Source organism: Dromiciops gliroides, chromosome 2 (assembly GCF_019393635.1).
Source record: "Dromiciops gliroides isolate mDroGli1 chromosome 2, mDroGli1.pri, whole genome shotgun sequence".
NCBI classification, from domain to species: Eukaryota; Metazoa; Chordata; class Mammalia; order Microbiotheria; family Microbiotheriidae; genus Dromiciops; species Dromiciops gliroides.
In genome coordinates this window covers 76,384,947-76,405,416 of record NC_057862.1, presented here as the reverse complement: position 1 = coordinate 76,405,416, position 20,470 = coordinate 76,384,947, and the positions used below count along the sequence as shown (strand labels likewise).

At 42.9% G+C, this 20,470-nt stretch overlaps 2 protein-coding genes across 2 annotated transcripts in view; both read left to right on the top strand.

Moving 5' to 3' along the window:
* Positions 1–310: 310 nt before the first annotated feature.
* The window catches only part of HOGA1 (4-hydroxy-2-oxoglutarate aldolase 1), a 49,378-nt gene continuing 29,218 nt past the window's right edge, over positions 311–20,470 (top strand). Inside the window, exon 1 of the mRNA XM_043989589.1 lies at positions 311–960. Coding sequence (XP_043845524.1) covers positions 741–960 — 220 coding nt within the window. The 5' untranslated portion in view covers positions 311–740. The remainder of the gene's footprint in view (positions 961–20,470) is intronic.
* On the top strand, positions 4,489–10,316 carry C2H10orf62 (chromosome 2 C10orf62 homolog). The gene is made up of 3 exons (XM_043984931.1): positions 4,489–4,520; positions 9,382–10,084; positions 10,278–10,316. The coding sequence occupies exons 1-3, from the start codon at positions 4,489–4,491 to the stop codon at positions 10,314–10,316; spliced, it is 774 nt and encodes a 257-aa protein (XP_043840866.1).

Here is a 20,470-nt window from a genome sequence, read left to right as displayed (position 1 = left end):
TATCCTTGCAGCTCTTCTCCAAAGTCATCTCTCCCAGCCCTGTGACTAGGGGCGAAGTGTCCCAAAGACATGTTGGGCTGGAAGGGAGGGAGAGACACCATAGGGAGCTGTCCAAGTGGACGCCCTTGGTGGCCATGGAAAAGCAGAAAACTCAAGGGCAGCAGGAGGGAGGAGGACCAGAGAAGGAGCTCTCAGCCAATCAGTGACTCCAGAGCAGCCCTGGTGCCCCCTCCCCCTCCCCCTCCCCCCAGCCAGAGACCGGAAAACACGGAACTCTCCAAACCCCTCCCACTGAGGGCCGAGATTCCTCCCCTTTGGAAAGGGGGAAGAAGAGAAAGTTCGGCCTAATCAGGGGGATCTCAGGGCACCTTGAAGGCAGTCTTGACACCCCCAGCTTTGCCAAGTGACAAGAGAAACTTGTCTGAGGCTCTCTCCTGAGAGCTGCTGGAAACATCAGCTCTGAAGAAGTGCGAGGCAGTGAGGTGTGGGAAGAGGCCTGCATCCAGAGAGACTTGGGCCTGGGTTTGAATCCCAGCCTTGCTGGGCTAAGTGATCTCTAAGTTTAGGATCGCCCTCCCATTCTCTCAGTCTCTCTCTAGCCAAAGCTTTCCTCCTATGGACCCTGGAGTTGGGGGCAGCAGCAAATTTTTAACCAGAACTATTGATTATTAACAGGAGGAGAAAACTCAGGCTTGACTCCAGGGCAAGGGCAGAAAACAGCTAAATCAGACTCTAGGGATATGCTGGCACCCCAAGTCTGGTCCTCTGTGAGGCTGGGGGCAAAGGGGCCCGGCAGATGCCTGGTACGGAGTCTGACGGGGTGGTCCTCCAGAGAGGGGAGGAAGGTGGACATTGCCGGCATCTACCCTCCAGTGACCACCCCATTCACAGCCACAGCAGAGGTGGATTATGAGAAGCTGGAAGAGAATCTATACAAACTTGGCACCATCCCCTTCAGAGGTAAGGTGGATCCTGGAAGCCGGTGAAGAAGGCAGGACAGAGCAGTGGAAAGAGTTTCAGGGACCAGGAGTGAGGTGACCTTGGATCTAATCCCAGCTTCATTACTTAGTGGCTCATCCCTTGCCTTTCTAGAGGCTTCAGTTTCCTTTTCTATTAAACAGGCAAGTTACATTAGATGATTCCTCATGTCCCCCTTATGGATCAAAGGTTCTGTCATTTAATGGCTGGTGGGGAAGGGGAGGCGCATTAGGATGAGTACTGAGGGTCATCGCCTATTCAGTCCGCCCTGAAAGGAGCTGCTGTTTTCTTTTGCATGAGAAATAAGGAGCCCTTCTCCACAGACAGCTCCCTTTCCTCTGTAGATGAATCTCATCTGTCTTGCCTCTGCAGTCTCTACCTCCATTCATCACTCCCTGGATCTGAGCGTGAATTTGCAGGGTTAATTCTCTTATCTGCTTAAGATCCTTCCTGTCTTCCCTATTACTTCATGTGCTCCTCAAGGTCAGGGACCATCTTTTGCCTTTCTTTGTATCCTCAGTGCTTGGAATGGTACCTGACACACAGAAGGTGCTCAATAAATGTTGATTGACTGACTCCTGCAGTTGACTACTTTGGCCCCTCATTTACTTGTTATTGACTGGCTTTCCTTTCTTCCCATCTTTACTGACCAATATTTAGAGAAGGCCCCATGAGTAGTTTGATAGAGAACAGTAGTCATTATCATCATCATTACTACTATTAAACGAACACTGTGTGGCTTTTACAGCCCCCAACCACCATCTTGGGAGAATCACTCCTGCCCTTGCTCAGATCCTTGGTTAGTTCCCTGGACCCCTGGGGTGTGCATAGTACCCGGTAGAATTTTCCTTTCAATGCAGTTTTCTTGTATGTGTGGCCCCTCACTGAAGGGAGAGGTCCATTTAAGGCAAGGGGTCCTAACCTTTTTTGTGTCATGGACCAAATTTGGCAGAGAAGCCTATGGGCCCCTTCTTAGAATGCATAAAATAAAATATATAGGATTACAAAGGAAACCAATTATATTGAAGTATAGTTATCAAACATATATTTTGTTTTTGCAAAGCCCCTGTCATCAGGGACCTGTAAGCTAGACACAAACCCAGCAAGTTTGGTTAATAGCAGCTTTGGGTATGCAGTATATCTGTCAAATGCCCCACCTATTTCTTTGCCATTGGAAATTGGCAGAAGCACTGGGCATTTGTAGAGGCCTTGGGCCAGTGGTTGAGGTGAAAGTGCTTGCCCTGGTGGGCTCCATCCTTACCTCTCCAAGAGGACAGAGGGGAGTAGGGTGGGAAATGGGCATTGCCTCCCATTGTCTACTTCCACAAAGTGGTCCCGATAGACCCAAGCCCAAAGTCCTAACAGATAACATGGTGGCCCACCTTATGACACCTGGCCAGCCCTTTATAGGAGGCAAATTGATAGCACCCCCATTTCTTTTTTTAAAAAAGCAAACCATACGACTTAGGGAGCCTGTAGGGTCTCTGGGAAGGGGGTTTTGTAGAAGTGGGAGCTGCCCAGTAAGAGGATAAGTCCAGCACTGGTTCAAGGGCACACCAGCTTTTGATGTGGACTTTGCTTCCACGAATTACAGAAAGATGGAAAGAATGTGTAGCTGACGTACAGGCTCCCCCTGCTTCCAGAAACTTCTCCTCCCCACCTACATTAAAAAACATGAGGAGGCGTGCACTGATTAACTTAAAGGCATGCATAAAAATCTACAGATACCAGTTCAAGACACAGAGAGTGCCCAGGATGGAATACTCTTCCTGCCTCTTTCCCTCAGTTCAAATTTTGTTGAGTATGTGGGAAAGGGTCCCAGGAACATGATGATTCCATTTTTAATGCTAAGATTAGACCAGCAGAAAAGGCTTTCTTTGAACTTTGACTTAATACCAAGCAAGTTGAATTCAACACCCAGTTCATGAAGTCTGGTGCCTGTGTCCTGCCCTAAAACATGATGCATTGGCATTAATACACACCTCCTGATGAGACACACAGCAACCTCCCTGTATCTCTGCAGGGTCTGTCAGCTGTGGTTTTCATGGTTTCCCATCTAGGACCTAACTCAGTAAGTTGTAGCCCTGGGAGGACTCATGAGTAAATTTGGAGAGTTTTTGTGGATCAGGAGGAAGGGAGGTGACAGGTGAACCCACTCACAGAAGCTTTCTCCTCCCTCCCCTCCCCGCCCCCCGAAGATTCCCCCTGGAACTAGAAAAGCAGATTATTAAGAAAAAAAGTTGAACAGGAGAAGCCATAAAAGCATCCTTCTTTGGGTTCAGGTGGCCTGGGATGAGGGCAGAAGGGAATTGACAAGAGAACTCTTCCCAAGAGCCCTTGGAGTGGAATACCCCAGTGACACCTGCCCTAATGCTGTATTCAGTAGATCTCTGAACTTCTAGTGGTAGAGGTGAAAAGGCTTCCCTTCTGATGGGGTCTGGCCCTAGCAGGTCTCTCTCTCTCAGCCCCACCCTCCTTCCCCCTCCTCCTCCCTGCCCCCCTAAAAGAACCTTAGGAGACACAGAGACCTCAGGAAGAAGCAGCATTTGAGCTGAGGTTCCGACCCATCAGGGCTTTGTCCATCATATTCCAGTCTGACTTCTCTAATGGATTCTTGACTAGTTGCCCTTTATCAGTGAAGAGGACAGCTATTGTGTATCTCACCTTTAAAACTTTTTAGTTCAGGGGGCAGCTAGGTGGTGTACAGTGGATAAAGCACCGGCCCTGGATTCAGGAGAACCTGAGTTCAAATCCAGCCTCAGACACTTAGCTCTGTGACTCTGGGCAAGTCACTTAACCCTCATTGCCTCAGAAAACAACAAACTTTTTGGTTCAAAGGTGCATGAAAATGTTCAGAGAGAAAAAGAATGGGCTTAGCTCTTTTTTTTTTTTTTTTTTTGCAGGGCAATGGGGGTAAGTGACTTGCCCAGGGTCACACAGCTAGTAAGTGTCAAGTGTCTGAAGCCAGATTTGAACTCAGATCCTCCTGAATCCAGGGCTGGTACTTCATCCACTGTACCATCTAGGTGCCCCCAAGCTTGGCTCTTTTAAGGAAGAATCATTTTGTATCAGACAAGTCGCATTGTGCTCCAGGGAGAAGAGTCCTGGCTTGCGGTCTCAGGTCCTGGGTTTATGTCCTGCCCCTCCCTCTTAGTCAGTAAACATTTACTAAGCGCTAGAATATTTACTAATGTGCCAGGTGGTGTACTCTGAGTGCCAGGAGCACAAAGAAAGGCAGAAGACAGTCCCTACTTTCAAGGAAGCTCGAAGTCTGATGAGGAAGACAACAAGCAAACTACTATGTACAGACAAGCTACAGATAGGATAAACTGGAAATAATCAGAGGGAAGGTACCACCATTAAGGGGATCAAGGAAAGGTTGGTGGGGTTTGGGGGGAGGCAATCAGGGTTGTTAAGTGACTTGCCCAGGGTCACACAGCTACGAAGTGTCTGACTCCGGATTTGAACTTGAGTCCTCTGACCCCAATCCAAGCAAGCTTTCTATGCTCCATGATCTTCTCAGGACAGGAAGAGTTAGCCCTGTGAGTAAGATGGTTGGTTTCCTAGAAGTCTCTCTTGATGGAAAGAGAGAGTCATTAGTTTTTGTGAAACAGGGGTAATCACTTACTCTTATCTTTTTTTTTTATGAGATATTTTATTTTTTCCATTACATGTAAAGATAGTTCTCAACTTTTGTTTATACATGCTTTACAATTTCAGATTTTTCTCCCTCCCTCCCCTCCCTCCCCCCTCCCCTAGACAGCAGGTAATCTGATATAGGTTATATCTATATATCTATATACATATAGATATAGATATATATATATACACACACACATATATATACACATAATAACATTAATCCTAATCCTGCATTAATCCTGTTACAAGAGAAAGAATCAGAGCAGTGATGCAAAACCTCAAAATAGAAAAAAAACAACAACAGCACCCAAAACAAAAGAAATAATATGGTTCAATCAGCATCTATACTCCACAGTTCTTTCTTTCTTTTTTTTTTTCTTGGATTTGGAGATCCTCTTCTATCATGAGTTCCCTGGATCTCTTCTGTACCATTGCATTGGTGAGAAGAATATAGTCCATCACAGTAGGTCAACACTCAATGTTGATGATACTGTGTACAATGTTCTTCTGGTTCTGCTCATCTCACTCATCATCAGCTCACGTAAGACCCTCCAGGTTTCTCTGAACTCTTCCTGCTCATCATTTCTTACAGCACAATAGTATTCCATTGTATTCATATACCACAACTTGTCCAGCCATTCCCCAATTGATGGGCACCCCCTCAACTTCCAATTCCTTGCTACCACGTAAAGAGCAGCTATAAATATTTTTGTACATGTGGGTCCCTTTCCCCCTTCCATGATTTCTTTGGGCAAAAGACCTAAAAGTGGGATTGCTGGGTCAAAGGGTATGCACAGCTTTATTGCCCTTTGGGCATAATTCCAAATTGCTCTCCAGAATGGTTGGATCAGCTCACAGCTCCACCAACAATGCATTAGTGTTCCAGTTTTCCCACAGCCTCTCCAACATTTATTATCTTCCTTTTTTGTCATTTTAGCCAATCTGATAGGTGTCAGGTGGTACCTCAGTGTTGTTTTAATTTGCATCTCTCTAATCATTAGAGATTTAGAGCATTTTTTCATATGGGAATAGATAGCTTTGGTTTCTTCATCAGAAAACTGCCTGTTCATATCCTTTGACCATTTCTCAATTGGGGAATGACTTGGATTCTTATAAATTTGATTTAATTCCCTATATATTTTAGAGATGAGGCCTTTATCAGAATGGCCTCAAAAATTGTTTCCCAGCTTTCTGCCTCCCTTCCAATTTTGGATGCATTGCTTCTGTTTGTACAAAAATTTTTTAATTTAATATAATCAAAATCATCCACTTTGCATTTTATAATATACTCTATCTCATGTTTGGTCAAAAACTGTTCTCCTTTCCAAAGATCTACTCTTATCTTTTTGATGTTGGAAAGCAAAAGTTCTAGAAAACTGTTCTCTCTAAGGCTGAGAGAGGCCTTCTCGAGAATGCCAAATATTGCCTAGCATACGAGAATGCTGGGCCATCCAAAGACTTGGAGAGAGCTGACAGCATCAGAAAAGTCTCAAGGTTGTTTTTGAGAGGAGGAAGCTAGGCATAAAGCCCAGCACTTCCCGATATCTAAAGCATTGCAGGTGAAAGAAAGCTAGAGATTCTCCTTCAAACAGAATAAGAAAAGCCAGAGTCAGGTTAAGCAACTAAAAACAGTTAAATTTAGGAATACAACATAATTTGTACCCAAATGTATACATTTCTTTATACCTTGCTCTAAATTGTCTAGCATTCAAAACCCGTTCCAGATACTTTGCCAGCATTGTGATCCTAGGCAAGTCACTTGTGCAATGGGAATATTAAAAGCACTTCCCTCTTGGGGTTTAAGGATAAAATGAGATAATCATAAAGTGTTTTGCAAACCTTAGAAACCTCTCTATAAATGCTAGCCACTATTATGGAGGTGGCTGGTTGAGTGGTAGCTAGAGTGTTGAATCTGGAATCAGGATTTGAATCAAGATTTGAATTCAAATCCAAGCCTCAGGCACTTACTGGTTACCATGTCACCCACGGCATAGTCACAAATTCTGATTGCCTCAGTTTCCTTATCTGTAAAATGGCGACAATAAGTGCATCTTCCTCAGAGCCGTTGTGAGGATCAAATGAAATAACATGCCACATAGTAAGCACTATAAAAATACTTATTCTCTTCCCCTCTTTGTATTTATTAGACAGTGCTTTTTAATCTTTTTTTAAAATTTCAATACTCCTTCCACTAGCCTCATCCATATTATCCTATCCTGTTCAATTCCTGTCTATTTCTTTTTGTAAATCCTTTATTTATATTTTATTTTTATTTTTGCAGGGCATTGAGGGTGAAGTGACTTGCCCAAGATCACACAGCTAGTAAGTGTCAAGTGTCTGAGGCCAGATTTGAACTCAGGTCCTCCTGAATCCAGGGCTGGTGCTTTATCCACTGCGCCACCTAGCTGCCCCCAATAAATCCTTTATAAAGGATCTATTTAACATGCTGGAGTCCTTCCTGTGGGTCTCTTAATACACTGTGCGTCTGTTTGTTATCTCTCACTTTGGCATTGACCTCATTTTCTAGGCCAACTTGCCCTTGATGTCTTTTACACCTTACCTTAAGTACAAGTGATCCATGGTGACCTGTGAGACAGATTTTAAAAGTTAACATTAGGGAGAAGCTAGGTGGTGCAGTGGATAGAGCACCCACCCTGGATTCAGAAGGACCTGAGTTCAAATCCAGCCTCAGACACTTGACACTTACTAGCTGTGTGACCCTGGGCAAGTCACTTAACCCTCACTGCCCCCCCCCCAAGTTAACATTAACACTTTCTGAAATGAGGCAATATTTCCATTAAAAAGGTGGTATTGGCGATCATCATTCAAAGTGCCATTGCTTACCTGGTGGAAATTCCCAATGTTTGCGAGGAAATAACCAGTATTGGAATAGCTACTCCAGCAAATCCAAGCCTATAAAATAAAAACACATGTTAATAGTTATTTTACACACACACACACACACACCCCCCACGTACACACACCCCTCTCAGGGTTCAAAGCCAAGTAGATTTCTTCCCCCTGCCCTCATTTTTGGTAAATTCTGAACATCAAATAAAAAAGAGCATTTCCATATACATTGTGGAACAAAAGGGGAAAATTGTACATGAAACTGCAAATCTCTTTTACATTAGAACCTGCTCTTCTTTTTAAGAAAATAATAGATTCAGGGACAGCTAGGTGGCACAGTGGATAAAGCACCAGCCCTGGATTCAGGAGAACCTGAGTTCAAATCTGGCTTTGGATACTTGACACTTACTAGCTGTGTGACCCTGGGCAAGTCACTTAACTCTCATTGCCCTACAAATAATAATAATAAAATTCAACCTGTAACTTTTTTTTGGTGGGGTAGTGAGGGTTAAGTCACACAGCTAGTAAGTGTCAAGGTTGGATTTGAACTCAGGTCCTCTTGAATCCAGGGCTGGTGCTTTATCTACTATGCCACCTAGCTGCCCCCAATCTGTAACTTTTAAAGTTTCCTTGCTTGTTTGTGATTCCTTCTGGCCTTCTTTCCTCTAGCTTTGAGTGGGAGGGGAACTCTTATCACTAACCCTACTTTTTCCTTCTCATCTCTCTACCCATGAAAAAAGGGGGGAAAATCCTTGTAACCAATATGCTTAGTCAAGAAAAACAAATTCCCGTCTGCTCTGTGGCCAAAAATGAATGCCTCATTCTTTCATCTGGAGTCCATCACCTCTGTGTCAAGAGGGCAGATATTTCATCATGGGTCATCTGGAATCATGATGATCCCGGCAGCTCTCCAATGCTGCCCTGTGCTGAGCAAATCACTCGTTGTACTTCCCCCAGTTGTGACCTAACACCATTCCAGAATGCTCTACTTGTCCCCCCTTCCTTCCCTTCTTGTTCTCAAGACTACACTCTCTTCTGCAGCTGGAGAGGCACAAGATGGGACAATACTTAGGGACTTGTAGCAGAAGGAGGTTGCAGATAAAAGGAGAGAGTGGTCCAGGCTCTGGCTGCAGTGGAAGGAATGTCAGCCTCAGTTAATATGTTAGTTTCTAATGATAATTAGGGCATCAAGGTGGCACAGTGCATAGAGCACTGGGCTTGGAATCAAGAAGACTCATCTTTCTGAGTTCAAATCTGGCCTCAGACCCTTACTAGCTGTGCAAGTCACCCTGGGCAAGTCACCTAACCCCATTTACCTCAGTTTTCTCATCTGTAAAATAAGCTGGAGAAGGAAATGGCAAACCACTCCGGTATCTTTGTGAAGAAAACCCCAAATGGGGTCACGGAGAGTCAGATATGACTGAAATGACATAATAACAACAACAACAAATAATAATAATAATTAGTTTCCTTTTAGTGTTGGCAGCCTCTGTCTTGGGGAGGGTGAATAACCAAACTGTAGAATGCGTCATATGCAGAAGTGGGGGTGGAGGAAGAGAATGACTTCCTCACTGGCTTCAGGTTTGGCTGAGGTGGGAACTTCCAGTGAACTTGGGGAAAGAAGTCTGGCTAGGGCAACAGACCCCAGCTCCCTTTGTTGGATGCTCCAGCATTGCCAGGCTGCCCCCAAACGCTGCTGGGGCCCATCTGCCCACCCCTCCCAGCCTCTCCCTCACAATGGGGTTCATTACTGAGGCAGGGGAGGGGTCTTCCCCAGGGAGTAGAGGAGCAGGGATCTGCCCTGCAGACACCCTCTGGGGCGCCTTTCAGCATGAGCCAAATTACCTAGGCTCCCTTTCCCTCTTATCTTTTATCTCCCCATGCCCTCTTATCTCAACCTGATTGGCTCAGGGTCCTGGAGAGCCTGAGGGTGCTTACCCAGCCACCATCATGCAAGGTGGTGCTGGCGGTCAGCCTGCTGCTGGGAGCTGGAGGCCTCTACCTCTGGTTCCAGTGGAAGAAGAAATCCATCAAAGCCAAGAAGGATTGTAGGACAGAATCTGTAGCATCCACTGCCATAGGGAATAAGAGTGATCCCTGGATCAAATCCCACTTCAGCCGCCTTTCAGATGAAAAGTTATGTGCCCTGCTGCAAGATTGTGGGAGTGGGGAGGCCAGTTCTGCTAGTACCAACGTGCAAGTGGAAACCTGTACCTCGAGGGTGAAAGAAGGGAAAAGTCCTGATATCCACAAGGAATCCTACATCAGCAGGCAGAGGACATCAGGAAGCAAAGTGTTCAAGAATTCTCACAGAGAATCTTCCAAGTCGACTTCAGCAGATGAGTCAACATGGGCATCAGTGGCTGCATGCGTGCGGGAAATCGACATCACGGGTCGGCACCTGGCGGATTCCATGCTTCAGCGGGCCACAGAATACCAGAACTCTGGTCATTTGGAATCCAAGGACATTAATAAAGAGGAACTCAAGGCCCTGGAGGAAGTAGAGATGAAAGTCAAAGGGAATTTCTTGACCCATCGGGAAAACAATGTAGCCGGCTCCTGCAGTGGCTACCACACCCATGGCAATCACAGCCAACCACCTCGTGGCTGCCAGGTATCCCATGCTTTTTTTGAAGTAATCTAATCTGGCTGGTGTCATCTCTTTCTCCCAACTGAGACAACACAGCCGTACCACTTGAGGACTGTCCTACCACTTCCTCTATCTTGTGTCTGGTCTGAGGAGAGGTAGTTTTAAAGGCTGGTCAGAGGGATTTCTGCTGATGTGTCTCGGGCCCCATCAACCTCAGCTGGGTCGGCAAAACATTTGGATCTTCTACAGTGCCTAAAGGATGACAGAGGTGGAAAAACTAGCTCAGGGAAACACAGTGACCTGCCAAAGAAGAGGCCATCTGGGGAATGTTGTGCCTTCATGGGAGACTTTGCCTCTGCTAAACAGCCAGTGGTGAAGAAATCCACAAAAAGGAAGCCAGTCCATTGGCTCCTCAGGGAAGGTACCAGGAGCATCCTTCAGTATAATAGAGGGAAATGCTCAATGCCCTAGGACCTGTATCCCCCCAAAGCATGGGATCTGACTGAAGAAAAATGCCTGCAAATGAACCAATAAAATCTTGCAATACTGTGGCTCAGTGTCTGAGGACTTCTATAGAAGCTGGGATTTAACTGGATGATATATAGCTCATGTTGTTGTTGTTGTTGGATTGATTCCTCAATCAGTTGAAATTTGGGTGGGGAATACTGTTCTTTTTCCAGAAGTTCCATGTCTAGGTCATGGGAGCTATGGTGCTATTTTGTGGGACCCAGGGCGCAGGCTCTTGTGACATTTAGCACTATGCTATGACACCAAGGAAGGGGCAGTCATTAGATGTTGACTTTGTAGCATAGGTAGCAGAAGCCCTCTGGGAGAAAGTGAAAGAAGTGAGAGAAGAGGAAGACTTTCTCTTCTGATCTCCTCTGTTTCATCTTGTATCACCCTGTCATCCCACTCTGATGCCTTTTAACCTTTCCTCATTGAATGAATGAAAGCCTTTACCTTAGAAGCACCTACTATGTACCAGATATTTGCATGTATTTATTTATTTTTTAAATTTTTTTCCCTCAATTACATATACAGATATTTTTTTGAGTTCCAAATTTTTCTCCCACCCTCCCTTCCCTCCCCCTCCTGAGGCCAGCAAGCAATTTGATATAGGTTATACATTACAATCATGTTACACATATTAATAGTCCACATTAATCAGAACAAAAGGAAAAAAACACAAGAAAGAATAAACAAGAACAATAACAAAAAAACAACAACAAAAGTGAGAATAGTATGCTTCAGTCTGCATTCAGACTCCATAGTTCTTTTTCTGAATGTGGAGAGCATTTTCCACAATAAGTCTTTTGGAATTGTCTTGGATCATTTTATTGCTGAGAAGAGCTAAGTCTATCACAGTTGATCATCACAAAATGTTGTTGATACGATGTACAATGTTCTCTTGGTTCTGCTTATTTCACTCAGCATCAATTCATGTAAGTCCAGGTTTTTCTGAAATCCATCTGTTTATTTCTTACAGCACAATAGTATTCTCATTACATTCATATACCATAACTTGCTTAGCCATTCCCCATTTGATGGGCATCCCCTCAATTTCCACAGTTAGATTTTAAACGTCACAAGTATAAATGTTTTCATTCATGGCAAGAACCACAAACTATGCCCAGGAGATGCCAGCCCACCATCTGGTTGGCTTCCTATTTTAACTAATTATCCTTACTGACTAAAAACTGAGCTATGGCGTTTGCTGCTGAAGAATTGTAAGCATTGTTAACATCCTCCGAACTTGGTGCCCTCCAAATTCAGTGCTCTGGAGAACAAGGTCCAGCCATCCTGCTTTAGTTATTGCTCTGTGGGGAATCCTTTTTCCTATATCCTCGGCATTACTGGTCCTACATGTAACCAGCTGTGGATGATTGAAGTTGAACATCATCAAACATCCTATATGGGATCCAATAGAGTAATGGATAGGCAGTTGTTGCGGCTATTTCTTTAACTGAATTGAATTGCTGGTAAAAGGTGATGTAAGGGGCAGCTAGGTGGCACAGTAGATAGAGCACTGGCCCTGGATTCAGGAGGACCTGAGTTCAAATCCGGCCTCAGACACTTAACACTTACTAGCTGTGTGACCCTGGGCAAGTCACTTAACCCCAATTGCCTCACCAAAAAAAAAAAAAAAAAAAGGTGATGTAAATGAGAGATCACCTAGCTGGCTAGGTCCTTGCACAATGACCTCATGGTATAAGTACCTTGGTGGGGTCACCACCATAAGTTCAGGTATGATTTTCAACATCATTGGTTTAGAAATTCGATTTTATCAGTTCCCCCAAGGATGACTAAGGTCTGGGGAGTTTATTTATGCCAGTCAAACTCACTAGAGATTGATTTATAAACTAGATTGAGTTAACAGGAACTATTATTGGAAGTTATACCTGGTCTGAAAACTGTTACCTGCTGTCTCTACAGGGCCCCCTTCCTCTTGGGGAGCAGGTCTGCCTAGGAAACCTAATTACAAAATCAGAAGATTGTTTTGCTTACCATAGAGAGTAAAGGGAATGGGCTGTTCTCAAGGGATAGTTCTACCCCAAATTGGTAGAATCCTATTGAATTGCCTTTCTCTCCTCTGGGGATTTGTTATTGTTCAGTTGTATCTGACTCTTGGTGACCCCATGGACCATAGCATGCCAGGCCCTTCTCTCTTCCATTATCTCCTGAAATCTGTCCAAGCTCATGTTATTTGCTTCCATGACGTTATCTATCTTCCCCTCCCCTACCCGGGGAAATGAGGGTTAAGTGACTTGCCCAGGGTCACACAGCTAATACGTGTCAAGCGTCTGAAGTTGGATTTGAACTCAGGTCCTCCTGAATCCAGGACTGGTGCTTTATCCACTGTGCCATCTAGCGTCCCCCGACATTACCTATCCATCTCATTCTCTGCTGTCTCCTTTTCCTTTTGCCTTCGGTTTTTCCCAACATCAGAGTCTTTTCCAATGAGTCCTGTCTACTCGTTAGGTGGCCAAAATAATTAAGCTTCAGCTTCAGTACTTGTCCTTCCAATGAGGAGTTTGAATTTATTTCTTTAAGTATTCATTGACTTGATCTCCTTGCTGTTCAAAGGACTCTCAAAAATTTTCTCCAGCATCATAACTCGAAGGTATCAATACTACGGCACTCAGCTTTCCTTATAATCCAACTCTCACAAGCCATACATTTCTACTGGAAAAGCCATAGCTTTGATTATATGGACCTCTGTCGACAAGGTGATATTTTTGCTTTTTACTTTGTTGTCTAAATTTGCCATGGCTTTTTTTCAAGGAGCAATAACTTTTTAATTTTATGACTGCAGTCACCCTTTGCAGTGACCTTTGAGCCCAAGAATAGGAAATCTTACACTGCTTCCATTTCTTCTCCCTCTATTTGCCAGGCAATGATGGGACCAGTTGCCAAGAGCTTAGTTTTAAAAAAATTTTTATGTTAAGTTTCAAGCCAGCTTTTACACTCTTGTCTTTCACTCTCATCAAGAGGCTTCTTAATTCTTTACTTTCTTCCATTAGACTGGTATTGTCTGCATATCTGAGATTGTTGATATTTCTGCTAGAAACTTTAATTCTGGCCTTTGATTCATCCAGTCTGGAATTTCACATGAGGTACTCTGCATATAAGTCAAATAAATACGGTGACAATATTTATATTCCTTTTCCAATACTAAACAAATCAGTTGTACCATGTTTGGTTCTAACTGTTGCTTCTTGGCCCACATACAGATTCCTTAGGAGACAAGGAAGATGATCTAATACTTCCACCTCTTTGAGGACTTGCCATATTGTGTGTGTGTGTGTGTGAGATCCACACAATCAAAGGCTTTAGTGTAGTTAATGAAACAGAAGTAGACATTTATCTGAAACTCCCTTGCTTTCTTCATAATTCAGTGAATGTTGGCAATTTTGTTTCTTGTTCCTCTGCCTCTTCAAAAACCAGCCTGCTCTTCTTGTAATTCTCAGTTTACATATTGCCAAAGCCTAGCTTGCAGGATCTTAAGCATAACCTTGTTAGTATGTGAAATGAGTGCAATTGTTTGGTAATTTGAACATTCCTTGACATTGCCCCTTTTTAGGATTGGAATGTAAACAGATTTTTTTTTCTAATTCAGTGGCCACTATTGAGTTTTCCAAATTTACTGGCATATTGAATGCAGCACTTTTTAAAAAATTAATAAAGTATTTTATTTTTTCCCATTACATGTAAAGATAGTTCTCAACTTTTGTTTATACAAGCTTTCCAATTTCAGATTTTTCTCCCTCCCTCCCCTCCCTCCCCCCTCCCCCCTCCCCTAGACAGCAGGTAATCTGATATAGGTTATATATATATATATAAAATGTATGTGTATGTGTGTATATATATATATACACATACACATACATAATAACATTAAACATATTTCTGCCTTAGTCATGTTATAAGAGAAAAATCAGAGCAATGACAAAAAACCTCAAAATAGAAAAACATCAGCACCAAAACCAAAAGAAATAGTATGGTTCATTCAGCATCTATACTCCACAGTTCTTTTTTTTTTTCCTGGATTTGGAGATCCTCTTCCATCACGTGTTCCTTGGAACTCTTCTGTGCCATTGCATTGGTGAGAAGAATATAGTCCATCACAGTAGATCAACAATGTTGATGATTCTGTGTACAATGTTCTTCAGGTTCTGCTCCTCTCACTCAGCATCATCAGTTCATATAAGTCCTTCCAGGTTTCTCTGAAATATTCCTGCTCATGGTTTCTTATAGCACAATAGTATTCCATTGTATTCATATACCACAACTTGTCCAGCCATTCCCCAATTGATGGGCATCCCCTCATCTTCCAATTCCTTGCCACCACATAAAGAGCAGCTATAAATATTTTTGTACATGTGGGTCCCTTTCCATGATTTCTTCGGGGAAAAGACCCAAAAGTGGTATTGCTGGGTCAAAGGGTATGCACAGCTTTATTGCCCTTTGGGCATAATTCCAAATGAATGCAGCACTTTTAACAACATCATCTTTTAGGATTTTAAATAGTTCAGGTGGAATTCTGTCATCCCCACTAGCCTTATTGATAGCAATGCTTCCCGCTTGATTTCATTCTCCAGGATGTCTGACTCTAGAAAAGTAATCACACTATTGTGGTTGTTGGTGATGTTAAAATCTTTCTTGTATAGTTCTTTTGCATATTATTGCCACCTCTTCTTAATCATTTCTGCTTTCTGCTTCTCCCTACTGTGTTTGTCTTTTGCCCCATCTATTTTTTTCATGAAATGTGTCTATGAGGGCTACTCCATTTTTTTCTAAGGGATCCTTGCCCACAGTAGTAGATGTAATGATCACCTGAATTAAATTCACCTATTCCCATCCACTTAAATTCACTGGCACCCAAGATGTTGATGTTTAATCTTTCCATCTCTTGTTTGACCACATCCAGCTTACCTTGGTTCATAGATTGTACATTTTGGGTTCCTGTGCAATACTGCTCAAGCATTGGACTTTCCTTTTGTCACCAGACATCCACAGCTGAGCTTGGTCCAGTTGTTTCATTAGTACTGGAGCTACTTGTAATTGCCCTGTGCTCTTCCCCAGTAGTGTGTTGGACACCACTTGACCTGAGGGGCTCCTCTTCTGATGTCATCTCTTTTATCATTTTACTATTGTCCATGGGGTTTTCTTGGCGAAGATACTGGAGTGGTTTGTTGTTTCGTGGGTCACCTTTTGTCAGAACTCTCCACTATGACCTGTCTTGATTAACCCTGCATGGCGTATCTCATAATTTCATTAAGCTAGAGATAACTGTGTTTAAAGAATCAATATTGGGGCAGCTAGGTGGCACAGTGGATAGAGCACTGGCCCTGGAGACAGGAGTACCTGAGTTCAGATCTGGCCTCAGACACCTAACACTTACTAGCTGTGTGACCCTGGGCAAGTCACTTAACCCCAATTGCCTCACTAAAAAAAAAAAAAAGAAGAATCAATACTTATTGCCTAGCATTAGTTCATCCTGTCCCCTGCACTGTACTAGATAAACATAGAGATAAGGTGGTGTCGTACAAAGAGCATTGGATTTGGATTCAGAAAAGATTTAGATGTAAATCCTACCTTCATCTCCTACTAGCTGTGTCTATGGGCAGGTCATTTAACCCCTTCGAACCTCGATTTCCTTGTCCATAAAATGAGGATGATGATAATACGTCCCTCTTAAAGTTGCTGTGAGAATCAAATTAGATCCATCAAGCAATAAGTATTGAGTGTCTAAGTATACCAAATGAGATAATGTATGTCAAGTGCTTTGCAAAACTTAAGGGGTTGTATAATTGCTTATTGTTGTTGTTATTATTATTATTATTATTATTTAGTCATGTCCAACCCTTAGTGACCCACTTTTGGGGTTTTCTTGGCAAAGATATCATTCTGGTATAATTTCCTTCTCCAGCTCATTTTACAGATGAGGAAACTGAGGCAAACAGCAATAAGTGACTTGCCCAGGGTCACATAACTAGTAAGTGTATGAGGTCAGATTTTAACTCAGCTCTTCCTGACTTCAGGCCCAGTGTTCTACTTACTGTGGCACCTACTTGCCTCAAAAAATTATCATCATCATCATCGTCATTACCTACCATGTGCCAGGACTCAAACCTGCTGGGTGCCAAGCATACAAATATAATGATTGAGGGGCAGCTAGGTGGCGCAGGGGATAAAGCACTGGCCTTGGATTCAGGAGGACCTGAGTTCAAATCTGGCCTCAGACACTTGACATTTACTAGCTGTGTTACCCTGGACAAGTTACTTAACCCTCATTGCCCCGCAAAAAAAAAAAAAAAAACAACAAATATAATGATTGAAATAGTCCCTACTCAAAAACAGCCTGAATTCTAACAAGAAACAAGTATGTGGCAAATAAATATAAAATGGATAAATACAGAGTAATTAAAGAAGTTTAAGAAGGGGAGAACACTAGTAGTTGGAAAGATTCAAGAAAAGCTTCCAGTGGTGAGGCAATTGGGGTTAAGTGACTTGCCCAGGGTCACACAGCTAGTAAGTGTCAAGGGTCTGAGGTTGAATTTGAACTCAGGTCCTCCTCAATCCAGGGCCAGTGCTCTATCCACTGTACCACCTAACTGCCCAAGATTTGCAAAACTTTTAAACAAATATTATCTGATTTTATCCTCACAAAAACTATAGGAGATGGATGCTATTATTATACTCATTTTACAGATGAGGAAAGTGAGGCAGGCACCCCCAATCTCTAGTGGACTTCCTCTTGAAGAAATGGAAGGATTCTATGAGGGAAGTGAAAAGGGAGCATATTCCAGGCATGGGGGACAATGAGTGCAAGAGCAGGGAGATGGGGAAGATGGAGTGTCAGATGTGCAGACCCAGAGAGATCAGTTTTACCGGCTTGGAGACTGTAAGGGGAATTCACAAAGAAAGCTAGATTGGGATTGGGGTTGGGGTGTACTCTGGTAGATGTGTTAATAACACTATGAAAAAAATGTTCACAAGACACAGTTTTTAGGTTTAATCTGTATAATTAACATTTCTTTTATCATCACTTAAAATTTTTTTATATCATCACTTTTTTAAACCTAGACAACTGACAAAACAATAAATCAAGACTTGCTTTGTAGCATTTGATAATTTTAAAGGCACAAATGCTCACGCTGAAAATTTAACAGCTGGCTTAGACGGCTCGAGCTAGCTACATCCCAACCCTGGCTTGAGACAAGATTAAGAAGGGCTTTAGGGGCAGCTTGGTGGTGCAGTGGATAAAGCACTGGCCCTGGATTCAGGAGTACCTGAGTTCAAATCCGGCCTCAGACACTTACTAGCTGTGTGACCCTGGGCAAGTCACTTAACCCCCATTGCCCTGCAAAAAAAAAAGAAGAAGGACTTTAAAAGCTAAACAGGAGTTTATATTTTATCCTACAGGAAGTGGGAAGTCAATAGAGTTTATTGATGAGGGTTCTGACATAGATCTACACCTAAGGAAAATCACTGGAAACAATATGGAGAGGAAGGGCTCACTTTTGCAATGATACAGGTGGAGATGGATGAGGTCTAAACTAAGGTAGCAGCTGTGTTAATGGAAAACAGGGGCCAGATGTGAGGGACAGTTAAGAAGGTAGAAATGATGAGACTGACAACTGATTGGATATGTGAGGTGAAAGGGAATAAGGAGTGGGGGATAATACCAAGGTGATGAGGCTGGGAGTCTCTAAGAACAATGATGCCTTCCACAGAGATAGAGAAGTTTGGGAAAGGGCTGCATTCGGGGGGAAAAGATAATGAATTCTGTTTGGGACATGGTGAATTTGAGATTTATCTAGGACATCCAGTTTTAAATGTCTAATAGATAATTCAGATGTGATAAAATAAAGCTCATGGGAGAGATTGGAGCTGGATCTGGGAATTATAAACATAGAGATGATAAAGGCATGGGAATTGATGGTGTTACCCAGTGAGAGGGGCTAGAAAGAAAAGAATAGGGGGCCTGGGACAGAACCTTGGGGAACACCCACAGTTCAGGAGCATGATACGGATGATGAACAGACAAAAAAGACTACAAAGAAGCCAAGCTAAACGAAATTAAACAGGAAAAAGGAGAGCTAAGTAGTTTCACAAATGCCCCAAGAGAACAAAGTATCCAGCAGAAAAGAGTTGCCTGCATTGTCAAATGCAAGAGACAGATCAACTAAAAAAAAATACAGTGTGTAAAGGGCCATAAATGTGGCTGTTATCATTGACAAATTACGATTCTCTTTTTTTCTCTAGAATCCATACAGACCAGCAACTGTCTGCTTCTTTTATCTTTGTGCTGGTTAACAACGTCCAAAGCTGCAGTTTACTCTGACCTGGTTCCCTTTGGATTTTTATAATTGGGGAGATATATTATTTAGCCTCATCTCTTAGGGTGAGAGGGCAGCTAACAGTGGATAGAGTCCTGGGTATAGAGTTGAAAAGACCTGAGTTCAAATCAAACCTCAGCTATGTGTTGCTAGCTGGCAAATCACTGCCTCGGTTTCCTCAATGGTAAAATGGGAATAATAACAATACCTACCTCTCAAGGTGGTTGTGAGGATTAAATGAGAAAATATTTGTAAAGTACTTATCATAGTGCCTGACCCATAGTAGGTGCTATATTCCCTTATTCTCCCAGCCTCATTTCAGCAGGCAACTCATTTTGTTCGTTTTAGGCTTAGCTCCAGTTTCAAAAGCTAAATATTTTCTGATTTTGTCCTCAAATGCAGCTGGGCCTGGAATCTCCCTAAAGGTAAAAAAAAAGTTAGGAATGGTATGAGCTTCCAAAGGTCCTTGTTTAAGTGTATAGAAACAGCTAGGCAATGCAACCGACAGACCTGAAGAGAGGAAGACCTGAATTCAAATCTAGTCTCGGGCAGCTAGGTGGTACAGTGGATAAAGCACTAGCTCTGGATTCAGGAGGACCTGAGTTCAAATCTGACCTCAGACACTTGACACTTACTAGTTGTGTGACCCTGGGCAAGTCACTTAACCCCAATTGCCTCACCAAAAAAACCACACCACACGCACACACACAAAAACCAAATCTAGTCTCAGACACCTAAAAAGCAGTGTGACCTTGGACAAGTCACCAAAATTCTCCCTGCCTCACTCTTCTCATCTGTAAAATGAGGATAATAATAGCAGCCATCTCCTATAGTTTTTGTGAGGATAAAATCAGATAATATTTGTTTAAAAGTTTTGCAAATCTTGGGCAGCTAGGTGGTGCAGTGGATAGAGCACCGGCCCTGAATTGAGGAGGACCTGAGTTCAAATCTGACCTCACACACTTGACATGTACTAGCTGTGTGACCCTGGGCAAGTCACTTAACCCCAATTACCTCACCAAAAAACCAAAAGTTTTGCAAATCTTAAAGTGCTTTTAAAATGCTAGTTATTCTTTATTATTATCATTATTACATACATAAATATGTACTAGGAATCTACTTAAGATCAATTCCATTAACTTGTTACTCAGATTCATTTATAAGATAGCCTAACCCTGAGGGGGATACAGTAGAATCACAGAATCTTCGGACTGGAAAAGACCTTCCACCCATATACCTAATGCAAGAATATCCTCTCCACCATCCCCCAGCAAGTAGTCCTCCATCCTCTCAATGAATGACTCTAAATGTGGGGTACTTACTGCTTCCTGAAGCAGCCCACTTCCAGTTTGAACAGCTCCAATTATTAGGGAGTTTCCCATATCAATCTGAAAACTGCATCTCTGTAACTTCCACCCACTGCTTCTCCCATTTACCTTGAATGTGTGATGTGTGTAGATAGTAGTTTGCATATTATCTCCCCTGTTAGACTTGCAAGTTCCTTGAAGTCAGGGAATATGTTTTTCTGCCCCCCACTCCCACTCCACCCCCAATCCCCAGTGGTTTA

What these genes read in the sequence shown, in the direction of transcription:
- C2H10orf62 (XM_043984931.1), top strand. Translation starts at nt 4,489, where the DNA reads ATGATCTTCTCAGGACAGGAAGAGTTAGCCCT. An exon ending in GGACAGGAAGAGTTAGCCCT is followed by an intron (nt 4,521 to 9,381) that starts GTGAGTAAGATG and finishes TGATTGGCTCAG; the next exon opens with GGTCCTGGAGAGCCTGAGGG. An exon ending in AACCACCTCGTGGCTGCCAG is followed by an intron (nt 10,085 to 10,277) that starts GTATCCCATGCT and finishes CATCAACCTCAG; the next exon opens with CTGGGTCGGCAAAACATTTG.